At 34.1% G+C, this 17,640-nt stretch overlaps 1 protein-coding gene across 3 annotated transcripts in view; it reads right to left on the bottom strand.

The window, feature by feature from the left end:
• Positions 1 to 656: 656 nt before the first annotated feature.
• Positions 657 to 17,640, bottom strand: part of Pxd (Peroxidase) — a 127,384-nt gene continuing 110,400 nt past the window's right edge. For all 3 annotated transcript variants that reach the window (XM_075291935.1, XM_075291937.1, XM_075291936.1), the window contains 8 exons: positions 13,432 to 13,616; positions 12,697 to 13,121; positions 11,593 to 12,340; positions 6,627 to 6,783; positions 6,346 to 6,516; positions 6,049 to 6,247; positions 5,877 to 5,982; positions 657 to 1,102 (listed from right to left, as the gene is read on the bottom strand). In XM_075291935.1, the coding sequence (XP_075148050.1) occupies positions 1,015 to 1,102; positions 5,877 to 5,982; positions 6,049 to 6,247; positions 6,346 to 6,516; positions 6,627 to 6,783; positions 11,593 to 12,340; positions 12,697 to 13,121; positions 13,432 to 13,616 (2,079 nt within the window). In that variant the 3' untranslated portion in view covers positions 657 to 1,014. The remainder of the gene's footprint in view (positions 1,103 to 5,876; positions 5,983 to 6,048; positions 6,248 to 6,345; positions 6,517 to 6,626; positions 6,784 to 11,592; positions 12,341 to 12,696; positions 13,122 to 13,431; positions 13,617 to 17,640) is intronic.

The raw sequence follows: 17,640 nt of genomic DNA, 5'->3' as shown, positions 1-17,640 counted from the left end.
AGTTTGATACAGACCATTTCTTGTCTTGGTAGAAGTCCTTGTCTCAAGGATGTATTTCCCATTTTTTTTGAAAAGTTTTGAGTATTTTCTTTCATTGAAATGATCGTTCACTTTAGATCTTTTCCGATCATTCAACTAGCTCGGTCAGTTAGTTCACTAGTCCATTTTCGATCAGCGAATTGTAAATTTTAAATTCATTTGGTACTTTCGTCCAGAGGAAAATGAAAAGAACTGAATGAAGAAGCTGATAGCCCTGCCAGCATTTCAAAGTTCGGTTTTATTCCAACGCTACCATTGACTCTGCTAAGTAGCACTAAAACGATTGTCCACCATTCAGTCCATTGTGATACCACAGGTGGTGAACTTCTTTCTCATCAATGAGAGTAGCCCGATTCTTTGTTAAGGTCCGTATCAAGGTACATCCTTTATAGCCATTGTTGAAATAGCAAACATTTTTTGTAATCAAAACAGCAGCAGCAATTTTGCTGTCTTCGTAAAATGTTCCCTTTTTGGCAGGCAAAAACTGCTGAAGCAACTACGTTGCTGTTGTTACTACTTTTTGCCGGTTTGGGTGTATAATCTATGCAGATCATTGTTAGACTTTTGCCTACTTCGATCACATTATTGGTATAATTGCCAAAAAATAACTAAAAATGTTTATTTTGTATAAAAAAAGTTTATTTAATTTAAAAGAGCAAATATTCTCAGTATCATTGCTATTGTACATATATATTAATATTAAGATTTTATAGGTCGTTTTTAAATACATAAATTAATATTTACAATTGAAACTATACAGTGTGTACATAATATTACAATTTTCTCTACATTCAATGAAATTTTTATACGGTTATACATAGAAAAGAGGAAGAGGGATAATTTTGAACTAAAATATTAAAATTTCTTAAAATATTTATGTTTGTATGTCATTTGTAGTAGAGATGAAAAGAATAATATAACCCTTAGTAACCATTTATTTTAATAGTATGGAATTTCAGTGCAAGCGGCTAGCGTCTATTTTCCGTATTGTAATAGCGGTTTCTTGTCGATCCATTTGGTCAAATCAACTTGTGGAATATCAGAGCATGAGACAACAGCATTGCTGAAAAAAAAAAAACAAATATTGACGTGATTAAATATTGCAGGACATATACATATTATTTATATATAATTATTGAAATCCATTGTACTTAATTTCCCTCCCTCTCCACAACAAATGTAAAACCATTGATCCACCCTCATGGTATTCCAAAATGATATCTTCTAGAAGTAGGTTGTAAGTAATGTAATCCTATTTCTTCTAACCGTTGCAGTTCTATATTCAATGCATTATACCATTCTCTTTTCGCACAGAAAAAATATATGTTTGATTCAATCACAAAATTAATTGATTCAATTAATTAATTTATAATTTAAACTGCATCATGCATGCATAATATCAATCACAATCGCCAATAAAAAAAATAAGTGATGCAGTTACAAATTTAATTTATGAAATTACAAATTTAATTGATAATTTTTTTAAATTTAAAAATTTAATTGTAAAATATTGGTAAAAAAAATAATTTTTGTTTTCAACCATGGAATTAATTGATGCAATTAAATTTTAATTGAAATATCTTCAATCACAGAAATTATAATATCATCCACATAGTCAATTAAAAAAATTAATTTATCAAATTAAATAATTAATATAACTATTTTTTTTGTTGTTGTTTTGATTAAAACAAGTTATGAAACATATAAAAAATTAATTTATAAAATTAAATAATTGGTACAACTAATTTTTGTGATTGTTGTTTTCACCTTCATGGTATTCGAAAATGATATCTTCTAGAAGTAGGTTGTAAGGTCATACATGCATAATATCAATCACCATCGCCAAAAAAAATCAAGTAAGGAAAGTCTAAAGTCGGGCGGGGCCCTGCACCACTTTGTAGATCTAAATTTTCGATACCATATCACATCCGTCAAATGTGTTGGGGGCTATATATAAAGGTTTGTCCCGAATACATACATTTAAATATCACTCGATCTGGACAGAATTTGATAGACTTCAAGGCATATTAAAGAGGTAAAGTCATGCAATCAGGTGACTAATATCGACATTCAACTTGTCAAAGGCTTTGTTTACGTTTAGTAGGTTTGTTTACATTATTTGTGTACATAAATATTACAATACAACAACACTACACATACACAAAATGTCAACTTAAGTGACCTGCCATTTTAGTTTGACTTTCTAAATATCATGGGGTGTACACACGTTTGCTCGTGACTTTACCTTTAATTAATATGCCTTGGATAGACTTCTACAAAATCTATAGACTCAAAATGTAAGTTGGCTAATGCACTAGGGTGGAATACAATGTTAGTAAAAAAATATGGGAAACATTTAAATCTGAAGCAATTTTAAGGAAACTTTATTTATGATTTATCGCTCAATATATATGTATTACAATTTTTACAACTTTTCGACTAAGCAGTGGCGATTTTACAAGGAAAATGTTGGTATTTTGACCATTTTTGTCGAAATCAGAAAAACATATATATTGGAGCTATATATAAATCTGAACCGATTTCAACCAAATTTGGCACGAATAGCTACAATGCTAATTCTATTCCCAGTGCAAATTTTCAACTAAATCTGAGCAAAAAATTGGCCTCTGTGGTCATATGAGTGTAAATCTGGCGAACGATATGTATGGGAGCTATATCTAAATCTGAACCGATTTCAATAAAATTTGGCACACTTGACTACACTACTAATTGTACTCCTAGTGCAAAATTTCAAATTGGGGTAAAATTCTAGCTTCTGGGACCGTATTAGTTCATATCGGGCGAGAGATATATATGGGAGCTATATCTAAACCGATTTCAATAAAATTTGGCACACTTGACTATAGTACTAATTATTCTTCTTGTGCAAAATTTTAAGCAAATTAGGGTAAAACTCTGGCTTCTGCTGCCATATAAGTCCATATCGGGCGAATATATATATATATATATATATATATATATATATATATATATATATATATATATATATATATATATATATATATATATATATATATATATATATATATATATATATATATGGGAGCTATATCTAAATCTGAACCGATTTCTTCCAAAATCAATAGGGTTCTATTCTGAGTCAAAACACATACTTGTGCCAAATTTGAAGTCGATTGGACTAAAACTGCGACCTAGACTTTGATTACAAAAGTGTGTTCACGGACAGACGGACATGGCTATATCGACTCGGAAATAGAGGTGTGCACGTGACACGAAATTGTCATGGCAACGGCGTGAGTGTGCGTGAGCGTGATTAACAAACCAAAATGTCGTGCGTGAGCGTGAGTCACGAGAATATTATCTTCGTGGATGTGCGTGAGTAAAGAGTTACGCTCACGAAAATAATTCCGCTCACCAACATAAAACGCTTAAGAGTTAAATTCATTTACAATTTTAGTGACAACTGGGATGTTAAGAGTGTAATAACGCTCTCGATTTTAATAATGCTCATGTTTTCAGATACGTCGCTAAGGTAAATTACTCAAAAAATTGTTCGTGAGTCACGACATTTTTCGTGAATCACGATATTTTTCGTGAGTCACGGTATTTTTCGTGAGTTACGGTATTTTCGTGCGTGAGTGTGCGTGAATACAAATTTTCTTTTCGTGAGTGTGCGTGAGCGTGAGTCCTACAAACAATATCGTGCGTGAGTAAGATTTTTCCGTCGTGAGTGTGCGTGAGCGTGAGTAAAATATTACTCACGTGCACACCTCTACTCGGAAGCCCACCCTGAGCATTTTTGCCAAAGACACCATGTGCCTATCTCGTCTTCTTCTGGGTGTTGCAAACATAAGCACTAACTTATAATACACTGTTCCACAGTGTGGCGCAGGGTATAAAAATTAAGTGATGCAGTTACAAATTTAATTGATATTTTTTTTTAAATTGAACAAAAAATTTAATTTTAAAATATTGTTAATATTTTTTTCTGTGTGCAAAAAAAAAACATAATTTTTGTTTTCAACCACGGACTTAATTGATGCAATTACATTTTAATTGACTAAAGGTGAATCTCTAGATTTTGTTCAATATTTCTGGAAGTGGAGTTTTTTTGCGAGGGGATGTTTATACTCTTCGTAGGTTAGGTTAGGTTAACTATAGTGGCAACCCGATATTTCAGATATTTGGACTATTCAGCCCAAGGTGATACCACAGTGGTGAACTTAAACCATTTTTAGCTCTATGACGAGCTAAACATTGTTAGTATGCAAGGCGAGCATACTAACAATTGAGATCAATTTGCACAAACAAATAAATTACTAATATATTTTTAACTAAAATTTTATATAAATTAAAAAAAAAATATTTAACAAGTATATACGGCCGCAAGTTCGGCCAGGCCGAATCTTATGTACCCACCACCATGGATTGCGTAGAAACTTCTACGAAAGACTGTCATCCACAATCGAATTACTTGGGTTGTGGTATCTTAAAACTTCTTATTCCTGCATGGTTGTTGGATACCATATACTAACATCACGTACCAAATTTCAACCGAATGGGAAGTATTTTGCTCTTCCAAGGGGCTCTGGAGGTCAAATCTGGGGATCGGTTTATATGGGGCCTATATATAATTATGGACCGATATCGACCAATTTTTGCATGAGAGTTTGAGGCCATATATTAACACCACGTACCAAATTTCAACTGAATCAGATGAATTTTGGTCTTCCAAGAGGTTCCGGAGGTCAAATCTGGTGATCGGTTTATATGGGGGCTATATATAATTATGAGCCGATGTGGACCAATTTTTGCATGGTTGTTAGGGACCATATACTAACATCACGTACCAAATTTCAGCCATATCGGATGAAATTTGCTTCTCTTAGGGGCCTCGCAAGCCAAATCGGGGGATCGGTTTATATGGGGGCTATATATAATTATGGACCGATGTGGACCAATTTTTGCATGGTTGTTCGAGACCATATACTAACACCATGTACCAAATTTCAGCCGGATCGGATGAAATTTGCTTCTCTTAGAGGCCTCGCAAGCCAAATCGGGGATCGGTTTATATGGGGGCTATATATAATTATGGACCGATGTGGACCAATTTTTGCATGGTTGTTAGAGACCATATACTAACACCATGTACCAAATTTCAGCCGGATCGGATCAAATTTGCTTCTCTTAGAGGCCTCGCAAGCCAAATTTTGGGGTCCGTTTATATGGGGGCTATACGTAAAAGTGGACCGATATGGCCCATTTGCAATACCATCCGACCTACATCCATAACAACTACTTGTGCCAAGTTTCAAGTCGATAGCTTGTTTCGTTCGGAAGTTAGCGTGATTTCAACAGACGGACGGACGGACATGCTCAGATCGACTCAGAATTTCACCACGACCCAGAATATATATACTTTATGGGGTCTTAGAGCAATATTTCGATTTGTTACAAACGGAATGACAAAGTTAATATACCCCCCATCCTATGGTGGAGGGTATAAAAATGGAGCATCGGCGAGCCAAGTGCATTGAGTTTAAAGAAAACTTTGCTTACAATACGTCGCCACTTTTCCAAAATGAAGCTGTTTTTTTATTTTCTCGGAAATTATGTATATGATTTCTGCAAGCATGTTTATATTTGGCAAGCAAAAAATATTGACATGCAACATGAATTTTCGTTAGAGCTGCATACTGGGGTCAATGGGTGAAAGAGAATTGGTATTGGTTGTGTCTCGCTACTATTCACCACTAGAGGCGGTAATTTTATTTTTTATTTATTGGAAATCTTTTCCCAAAATACCGTCGAAGCTATTTTCTATAATATTACCTATTAAAACAAATACTTACGATTGTGATACACGTAGGAAGGCCTTGGGTTGCATGGATTGTATTTTAATACCATTGTCACATAATAGACGAGCTATACTGGCTTTGCGAAGTTCCACCAATTGATCTATTAAAGACAACAAAAACGTATTAAATAAAAAAATTGACAGGTCATATTGAATTATTTTCCTACCTGGAGTGAATCCGACGTATTTTTCACCATTCTCAAAGAAGAATCGATCACCGACACGAGTACGATAGAATTGTTCGGTTAAAATACATAAGAAGGTGGGGCCAGCCAAAGAGCCAGCAACATGAGACTCAAGTGAACCGCCCACAGTTAATTCAACATCTTCGTGACTGGGATATAGACTTCGTAGATTTTCAATGACCTATTTGCAAAGGGCAAAACATTTACTTTCCGTTTTTTACACATATGTATGTATGTCATTTTAGTACTTTCAAATTCAAATTAGCCTTCTTATCTTACCTGGGCATCAATTAGGTCAGCATAGTCCTCCCAACGTTGAGCCCGTCTTAAACCGCAAAACTCTCTGAAATCATTGTAGGAGGCCAAACCATGGTCACGATTACGTTGTATATCAATAGCCCTCAAATCCATACCAAATGGCATATTACGTCTGAACAAAAAGTGTTTAATCTGTGAAAAGGAAAAACAAAATCATTGATGGAGCCATTAATAAAGCGTTGGGACAATACAGAAATAAATCATTACAAGACGAATGGTAATTCAATGTCTTTTTGACGTACCTCTCTGTCGAAGTTAATGTCGGTTAATTCTTCTGGTTGAGTGGCATGACCACGTGTTAGCGAATCAAAGTTGTCGCCAGCTTCAATGATGCCGGGACGATTGAACCAGTCGCTGAGACGCAAAGAGCCTTCAACAGATCGAAGTTCTGATAATAAACTACACGAAACCGAAAACAAGAGACAAAAAGAACAAAAAGAACAAAAAGTTTAATTTTCATTAGTTAAAATTAAAAAAAGTTACCATATTTGTTGTTTGCTAAAAAAAGAATACAATTCAAATTATCTATTTAGCTAATCGCAACAATATTGAAAAAAAAATCAACTGCAAGTTTAATGCCTTAGAAAAAACTCCTAAGAAGCTATGGCTAATAAACATATTCGTAAAACTTAAATCTCCCATGACGTAAATAAAATCACTCTTTTTTGACATTTGATAATTAAAAACAAAAATTGTTTAGTTGTAAAACATAATTAACCCTTGTGTATGTGATAACACTGGAAGCGATACCAGCGTGATGAGGTCCCGTGGGACCTACAATAAAAAAAGGATGGTAGAGAGGTTATCCCTACGATATTTTTTGATCATTTACTGTAGGTGGACTCTTCTATAACGCACAAATTGCATATATAAACATTTGGTTGTAAATATAGAGTTTAATTTTGAATAGGATACAGATAATGTTAAAATTTTTGATTAGTATACTAGTGGCCCTGATGTTTGACGCAGGCGTGGTACCTATAAGTATCCTTATACGTACCAAGCAACAATATATTGTTTTTATAGTTGAATGTTCTTAACAAACTGGATTTTTGAAGGAAAAACAATACGATTTTTTTAGTGGCGTTCGTTTTGCTCGCAGTATTATGTGCACAGTGGTTGTTTCAAACTTGGTCCAAATTGAGGCACATCTTGCCAAATTCCAGGAGCCGATAGGTCTGGAAAATGTATAGAAATATAAAAACTTATTTCGACCACGATTTCCATGAAGTTCAAATAACTTTTTTTGCACTTTTACTCTCACTATATTGGATATATCAACGGAAGACATAAAATTATGTACTACCAAGCAACGAAACCAATGGAAACTTCAAAAATGACAAATTCTTCCAAATAACGGTATTTTCTGAAAGGATGTTAGTGTTATTAATTGCTCCAAATACGAAAATCGCAATATCTTTACACTGCTTTTTAAACTGTGCTAAAACCACTAATGTAATTAGTAATAGGTCCCATTGGACCTCATCACGCAGAATCGCACTAAACTTTTTCAAATACCTATAAAAACCGATTTAATGATTCAATCACATATAAATTTAAAGTTTTCAACTTAAAACACAAAAAATCAAAAAGGTCCAGCGGGACCTCATCACGCACAGAAGGGTTAATTAAATACCAATATTACGTTTGGAATCAAATTTCGAAAAAAATAAATTCGCCCATCTTACTGATGGCACCATGTGATTTTTATCACATTTTTAGGCCTTCCAGCATAGGATTGTTATAACATTTGTAACGCATAGAAATATTGGTCTTTGAACTCTTAAAGCGACCATGATGCAAAAGTTTTGGATTGGCCAGCACAAAGTCCCATAAGTAGTGTTGCCAGTATTTTTCTTGTCCCCAAAATAGAATGCTTTCATCCCCAAAAATCCCCAATTTAATTTAAAATTCCCCACAAAAATCCCCTATACATTTTTTTGGCAAGTTTTTTGAAAAAAAGTAAAGGAATAGGCTCTGCTGTAAAAACTCCATCATAATTTAAAAATTGGAAAAATATGCAATTTTTGTTATACTAGTTTGCGAATTACAGTAAGATTAAGATTTCAAACCCCAAAACTAGGAGACGGGTGCTCAAAATATTATCCGATACAATCCCTCATTAATTATTGATATAAAGAGTCATCGAATGTGTATCTTAGCAAATCTTCTAAATGCTCGAGAAATAAAAATGTAGTTAGGAATCAAAACTTAGTTCTGAATAGACAATGTATGGTATATATTTTTCAAATCAGTGATGTACGCAGATGAGGGACCAAGACTTCGACCCATGTCCTTACGATATAATTTCACAATAGTAAAAAAATTCTCAGGAAACAAAGTAAATTGTAAAGTAGCTCTTGGAATATATTTTTTTTTTATTTTGAAGACTCTGAACTTCTTTAAGCCCTTTTTTAAACATGTAGAAGTAAAGAGTTTCATATAAACCCTTGTAGCTACTTTGTTTTCTTGTTTAGAATTTAAAATCAATTTTTTTTGTAACAGATAGACATTGAATATTGGTTGTTAGTAAGTTGTTATTCATACCAATCCTATTGTAAAAAACCAATAAAGAAAAGATTGACTACAATCAAATATTTAACGGCCTACGAATCATTCTACACTAGGAAAAACGTAGACCCTTGACACCCACACCATAACTCAAAACCTGATTTATTATACTGACCAGATTTCGAAAATTCCCCACCAAATCCCCAAGTCCCCAACTCAAAAATTTTGTCCCCATCCACGAAAAAATATCCCCGTTTTGGGAAGAAATCCCCAATTCTGGCAACACTGCCCATAGGAAACATTATGGAAGAATCCAGATCGGGAAGTTAGAAAACGGATTAGCGTTGCATTTGTTTTGCTCGATAGCATATAATGATAAGGTAGTTGAAATGGTACAAAATCAGATTCGAAAAAGCACTTCTCTTAGCCGAAAGGTACTATTTCATTTTTTTGACCGAAATGCATATACATATTCGCTTTCAACAGGGTTGATACTATTTGAGTAAAATAAGTACCGCGGTACCCGTGACACATTTCGAACTTCTTCAAGTTCACAAATTAAAATATGAACATTAGTCAAAATCATCAGTTTATCCCCTCAGCCAATTGCTAGATTTGACCATGATCAGATAACATAAATCGGCATAGCCTTGAGTGCCCATGGTCCCATTTAATGTTCGTTTTCAATGTAACTTTTTGGTACAATGAAAAAAAAATTGTAATTCGTTCCAAATTGAGGTCTTTTTCACACATTACACTTGAGGGAAACAAGTAAGCCACCTGAGAAATGTATGAATTATAGCATTATTTAAGGAAATATCCCAATAAAACCATGACAAACTGTATGGTAAAATGGCATGTCATTGTATCACGGCGGATCTCTATCGCAAGCAAAAAGCCAAAGGGGTCCATCAAAATGAAAACAAGTAAGGAAAATCTAAAGTCGGGTGAGGTCGACTATATTATATCCTGCACCACTTTGTAGGTCCAATGTGTTGGGTGCAATATATAAAGAGGTTTTTGTTCCCATATACATATTTTTAAATCTGACCCGGTCAGGACAAAATTTGTTAGATTTCTTCAAAATTTGTAGACTTTAAATTTAAGTCGGCTAATGCCCTGGAGTGGAACATAATGTTGGTAAAAATACATTAAAATCTGAACCAATTTTGGGGCAACTTCGCAAAAGTGTATTTATGATTTATCGGCCGATAGACCTGTATTAGAAGTATAGGAAAATTGGAGTAATTTTTACATGTTTTCGACTTAGCAGTGGTGATTTTCAAGGGAAATTTGGATATTTTGGCCATTTTCGCCCAAATCGGAAAAACATATATATGAAAGCTATATCTCAATCTGAACCGATTTCAACCAAAATTGGCATGCCTATCCAGAACCTTAATTCTACCTTCTGTGCAAAGTTTCAAGTAAATCGGAATAAAAATTTGGTATCTGTGGGTATATGAGTCTAAATCGGTAGCTATATCTAAATCTGAACCGATTTAAACCAAATTTAGCAAGCGTAGTTAGAATGGTAATTCTACTCCCTATGCAAAATTTCATAGTTTCAAGTAAATCAGAGTACAATTTTGGCCTCTGTGATCATATTAGTGCAAATCGGGCGAAAGATATATATGGGAGCTATATCTAAATCTGAACCGATTTCAATCAAATTTATTGCACTTGACTACAGTACTAATTGTTTTCCTTGTGCAAAATTTCAAACGAATTGGGGTAAAACTCTGGCTTCTGGGACCATATAAGTTTATATCGGGCGAAAGATATATCTAAATTTGAACCGATTTCAACCAAATTTGGCACACTTGACTACAGTACTAACTGTTCTTCTTGTGCAAAATTTTAAGCAAATTAGGGTAAAACTCTTGCTTCTGGTGCCATATAAGTCCATATTGGGCGAAAGATATCTATGGGAGGTATATCTAAATTTGAACCGATTTCAACCAAATTAGGTTAAAACTCTGGCTTTTGGTGCCATATCCATATCGGGCGAAAGATATATATGAGAGCTATATCTAAATCTGAACCGATTTCTTCCAAAATCAATAGAGTTCTATTCTGACCTAAAACAGAAACTTGTGCCAAATTTGAAGTCGATTGGACTAAATCTGCGACCTAGACTTTAATCACAAAAATGTGTTCACCGACAGACCAACGGACATGGCTAGATCGACTCATGGACCCACCCTGAGCATTATTGCCAAATACACCATGTGCCTATCTCATCTTCTTCTGGGTGTTGCAAACATATACACTATCTTATAATACCATGTTCCTTGATTTGAATGGGAATGTGGAAAATCAGAAACTAACGTTGTATTGGCATCAAAAACCCTGGGAACTAAGTTGTACTATCACCAACCAAAATCTTAGCCTATATTTGAAGCATTTTTATGTTAAATGTAAATTTTTAATATATCAATTAATTTATAGATGATATCTTTAAATCAAAAATGTTTATTTTTTTACTTTAAGACATACGACTTGGTTCCAAGACATACGACTTTAACGGAGGGACGAAAATTTACAAGATTCCTTAATATTGTGTAATTAAGTTAATATTTTTTTCAGTGTACTGTATGATTTGTCTATTTGATTAAACATATTCGATTAAAACCAAATGAGTCTCGAATCAAAATAGATCCGTTCCCAAAATTTGAAAATATTTGTTATACTTACTCTAATCGTCCTTCAATTTGAGAGTGGAAATATCTGAATGCTGCTGTAGCATGAGAATTAATCACAGATGGATCAATACTGGGATCAAAGTCGTTAACTGGAGCATTTACTGGAACACTATAGATTAAACGATTCTTCAACATATTCTCCATACCCAAAAAGATCGGTAACCATTCGTAATAGGTAATGTGTTGGAATTGGGCAATGTTAATTTTACGTGCTTCCTGGAATAGAGTACGATCATCGAAATGAGGATTAAGTGCAGCCAGGTGATCGGCAATGCGATTATGTTCTTTAATCAAAATTGTATGCAGAATAGTGAGACCAGGATTTTGATTTACACGAATATCACCGGCTGCATAGCAGATTTCATTCTGTTCGACAAGGTCACAATCGCCGGTGGCATTTTGCGATGCCGGTAACCAATCGGCTCCATTGCGTTGCTCCACAATCATACGACCACCGCTGAATGCACGAATTTGGCTATTTTGTTGTATGGAATTGCCATAGACTAGAGATAAATCCATGTAAGCTGTAACAGCGCTTAGCTGTTGGGCTGGTCCGCCAGCATTATCGGGACACATGGCATCTATATCGGTGAGGGTACGTACAAAATTCATACATTCGACGCCAACCTGAGAAAAGGCTGGATCATGGGGTGGGATTAAAATGGCGAAACACGTCTTGTGGGCTGTATCTGTGCCCACTAAACGACCTTCGTCTGTACAACAACGTGTGGGATGTTTTTCTGAAAACAAAAAAAAAATAGGCAATGACAAAATATTTCCTTTATATGGAATTGTTAGGCTCCAGATGAGATACTGTAAGAGACATTTCCTTATAAAATTTGGGGTACACCCAATATAATTTGCTTGAATTCATAGATAGAAAGTCCTCTGGGGAGGAGGCCTTAGCTCTCTCCAGACTCCCTCCCAGAATTTACTATTTCACATATTTCACTAGTTAAAAATTGTCTGCACTGAAAACAAAGTATCTCGTAATTTATGGAAAATTTTGAACTCCAATTTAGTTAAGCGTATTTCTAACCAGTTAGTTCAAATTTCACAAATTTTATGAAAATCTCATCTCATAGAAGAAACTTACTCGATTGTGTGCCACCAGCTTGCATAGACATGTCGTGTGTCACCATTTGACCCCATTGCATATTCATTAAAGTAAATTGTGGATCAGGTGCATCCATTTCTCCAAATACCATTGTCGAAACTAAACGGGCACTAGGCAATTCTTGTCCTGTTACTGACTCAGTGGGTGATGATACCCCATCACCATAACGGGGTGGTAAAAGACGAGCATAACGCGTATTTGCCATTCCCAATTGAGTACGATCCATATGATTACAGGAACCATCTAAACTACGATATGTCGTCTTATCACATGCAGCTGGAGGTGCAGCACAAACGGCACGTCCAGGCTGAGGGAAATGGGCTCCATATGGATTTCCTACGGACAGCGATAACAATGGATTGGCTGGTGCAGGTGATGTGGCAGCAAATGCAGTAACAGCATTACTAAAAATAAATGTGTAGTGATAAAATTATGGCTAATGTTGTCTCATAAAACTTGATTGATTGATTTGTTATCCATATAAATACACTCAAAAAAACAGTGAAACCATCAGGGAAAAAAATGTAGTTTAAATTTAGAACATTTAATTTACAAACGCAGATATCTCGCCAATATCACAAAAATCAAATATTTTTAACATTAAGTTCAAGAATATTTCTCATATTGCCATAATTTGAAATAGAATTCAATTAGCTGTAGTGCTTTGGAAAGATAATTTTTTTTTTTTTTGAGTATAGAATTAATTTAATGTACCTGACTAATGGTAATGCAATTGGGCCTGTAGGAAAGGCAGCTCCTCCATAGTGGTATCTATGATGAGGAAATGCATCTACAGCATGTTCGTTGTGTAGTATATGGTATGCAGTGTTGGAAACCTTTATACTAAGAGCCTGTCCAATCAACAACAAAAGCACATTTATTCCGTATCTCCAAATCATCTGAAAAAATACAAAGAAAATTAAATGGTTAATGCGAAGATATTTCAAATATTTGTTTCGTATACTGGTGAAATTCTGAGTCGATCTAGCTATGTCCGTTCGTCCGTCTTTGGAAATCACGCTAACCTCCGAACGAACTAAACTATCGACTTAAAACTTGGCACAATTATGTTAGTTGTTATTGATGTAGGTCGGATGGTATTGGAAATGGGCCACATCGGACCCATTGTGTATTTAAATGCACTAAACAATGTGTAACAATTATTCACAAATGAAGCATTTAAATTTACTTCTTTCATTATTTCTTTAAATTCATAAATTTTACTACAAATACGCCCATCTTGAATTTCGTATGGCACCAAAAACACTCTTGCAACTTTGAACTCCATTTTTTTCTTTCAAGCTACAAAATTTTCTTTATCAAGTGAAAAAAAAAGTAATAATGTCTACTAAAATTTCTTGAATTTGTTGAAAAAATATTTACTTATTTTTGTAATATCGGCTTGATGTCAGTGTTTGTAATACTGTTTAGTTAAAATTTTCTAAATATGATCAATTTTTATACCCTGCGCCACACTGTGGAACAGGGTATTATAAGTTAGTGCATATGTTTGTAACACCCAGAAGGAGATGAGATAGACACATGGTGTCTTTGGCAATAATTCTCAGGGTGGGTCCCTGAGTCGATATAACCATGTCCGTCTGTCCGTCCGTCCGTCCGTCCGTCTGTCTGTGCACACATTTTTGTGATCAAAGTCTAGGTCGCAATTTAAGTCCAATCGCCTTCAAATTTGGCACATGTTCCTAATTTGGGTCAGAATAGAACCCTATTGATTTTGGAAGAAATCGGTTCAGATTTAGATATGGCTCCCATATATATCTTTCGCCCGATATGCACTAATATGGACCCAGCAGCCAGAGTTTTATATCGATTTGCTTGAAATTTTGTACAAACATAACACTTAGTCGTATAGTCAAGTGTGCAAAATTTGATTGAAATCGGTTAAAATTTAGATATAGCTCCCATATATATATATATATATATATATATATATATATATATATATATATATATATATATATATATATATATATATATATATATATATATATATATATATATATATATATATATATATATATATATATATATATATATATATATATATATATATATATATATATATATATATATATATATATATATATATATATATATATATATATATATATATATATATATATATATATATATATATATATATATATATATATATATATATATATATATATATATTTCGCCCGATATGGACTTATATGGCCCCAGAAGCCAGATTTTTGACCGAATTTGGTTGAAATTTTGCGCAAGGAGTACAATTGGTAGTATAGTCATGTGTGCCAAATTTTATTGAAATCGGTTCAGATTTAGATAAAGCTTCCATATATATTTTTCGCCCGATATGGACTAATATGGCCCTAAAAGCCAGAGTTTTGGCCCAATTTGGTTTAAATTTTGCACAGGGAGTAGATTTAGCATTGTAGCTATGCGTGCCAAATTTGGTTGAAATCGATTCAGATTTAGATATAGCTCCCATATATATCTTTCGCCCGATATGCACTTATATAGACCCAGAAGCCAGAGTTTTATCCCGATTAGCTTGAAATTTTGCGCAAGGAGTACAATTGGTAGCATAGTCAAGTCTGCAAAATTTGATTGAAATCGGTTCAGATTTAGATATAGCTTCCATATATATTTTTCTCCCGATATGGACTTATATGGCCCCAGAAGCCAGAGTTTTTGCCCAATTTGGTTGAAATTTTGCACTAGGAGTACAATTAGTAATATAGTCATGTGTGCCAAATTTGATTGAAACCGGTTCAGATTTAAATATAGATCCCATATATATGTTTTCCTGATTTCGACAAAAATGGTCAAAATACCAACATTTTCCTTGTTAAATCGCCACTGCTTAGTCGAAAAGTTGTAAAAATGACTCTAATTTTCCAAAACTTCTAATACATATATATCGAGCGATAAATCATAAATAAACTTTTGCAAAGTTTCCTTAAAATTGCTTCAGATTTAAATGTTTCCCATATTTTTTACTAAAATTGTGTTCCACCCTTGTGTATTAGCCAACTCAAATTGTTAGTCTATAGATTTTGTAAAAGTCTATCAAATTCTGCCAAATCGAGTGATATTTAAATGTATGTATTTGGGACAAACCTTTATATATAGCACCCAAGACATTTGACGGATGTGATATGGTATCGAAAATTTAGATCTACAAAGTGATGCAGGGTATAATATAGTCGGCCTGGCCCGACTTTAGACTTTCCTTACTTGTTTTTTTTTTTTTTAATTTTAACCAAAATCATCTTCCTGGTGGGTTCACAGTTTTTTCAGTGTATTTTCTTGCTGGTATGTTATATCAAGATCCAATATGCAAATATTTTTTTCTTGTACATATTTTGTCTAAAAATAATATAGGACATGCGATATTTAAAAATTTTTCAGGCATACTAATTTTTAGCACAAAACATATTTTTTCTCTGTGTGTGCCTTAGGTTTAAGATCATTAATTATACGCTTAAGGATAATTATTCGAAAGGTGTCACCAATGGCTGGCTTAACTAGTGCCATTTGTCCACTTGCCACATCTCGGTTGGAGTTAGTTTGTTTTTTCCACATTCTTATAAAATATTTACACTTCCATGTTTTTCAATAAGGAACTAACATAGACTCAAATAATTCCCACTACAATCCAACTGAAGTAAGATGAAAGGAATTACAGCATTTACGAATGTTTATGTTATGTTGATTTTTTTCTATAGCCATTCATCAGTGCACTTATATAATATTTTATCCGCAGAATAGAGATATTCATTTACTTGTTCAATATGGCTAAGCTTAGTAGCAGGTAATGCTAAGAATTCAATTCATTTCGATGGAGTTTAATACGAGTTTAATACGAGTGCATATGCTTCTTTGGCATGGCTAGTCCATTACCATGCTTAGAATAGCAACAACTGCAGACAATACGAGTATGTAGAGCTCCGTGAAAAGGATAGGGTAAATGAATAACATGGCTCAAGTATGTGGAACTTGACTTGTTTAGGCAACGATTAATGACTATCGGTGCTGGTGGCATCAACCAACATAGGATTATGTTATGGTATGAAAGATTTTGAGAGCATAAGATTTAAATGGAAACTAAGTTTAACTCTGCAACAATGTAAAGTCGATCGTTGCTGGTGGACTCAACATAGGACTATGTGTGCGACAATTTTTTAGGTTTGTGACTGTTGTAATCGTCGTATACGTCACCTAAATATAAATTATTCGCTGAAAAACTATTGTCAAAATTGTATCCCAGCACAAAAAGCGTCGCCAAAAAAGTTGTGAAAATGTACTTTTTGGATCCGGAAGTGGTGCAAAATTGACGCAGAAGCGATGAATTTAACGTGGGCTTGTCATAGGACGGATGTCCACCATTTCAACAGCCGTTGCACTGAATTTGCATCACTTCTTAACCCTTTCGACCCCGAATTTTTTTAGGTATCGCTAAAATTTTTTGTTGAAGTCATTTAAGAAGCGTCTAGCCAAAATTTCGGGACGCCACATCCATTCGTTAAGGCGGCAGAGAATGTTGACTGTGGGCAACTTTGGGCAATTGTGACTACAAAATAGTTTGTTTTGTAATGATAGACGTATTACGTTTTTTTTTTTTGATTTTTTGTTATTTTACAGTAAATATATATTTAGTTATTTCACAGTAAATATATACACATTCACGAAGAAATATTTGTACTCACGCACGCCATGTGGGTAGGAATTCACGCCCACGCCAATTCACAAAATGAAAAGTCATACACGCGCACGCTCCCACATGAACAACGTTTATGCCTGACGCTTTCGCACGTTTCACGACAATTTTCGTAATTCTCGTGATTCGCGAATATTTTCGGAAAACGAAAATATTCTCGTAATTCACGAAATTTCTCGTGACTCTCGCTATTGAAA

This window comes from Haematobia irritans, chromosome 1 (genome assembly GCF_050003625.1).
Source record: "Haematobia irritans isolate KBUSLIRL chromosome 1, ASM5000362v1, whole genome shotgun sequence".
In the NCBI taxonomy this organism is placed as follows: Eukaryota; Metazoa; Arthropoda; class Insecta; order Diptera; family Muscidae; genus Haematobia; species Haematobia irritans.
The sequence above is the reverse complement of the archived record's forward strand: the minus strand, read 5'-3'. Positions and strand labels throughout refer to the sequence as shown.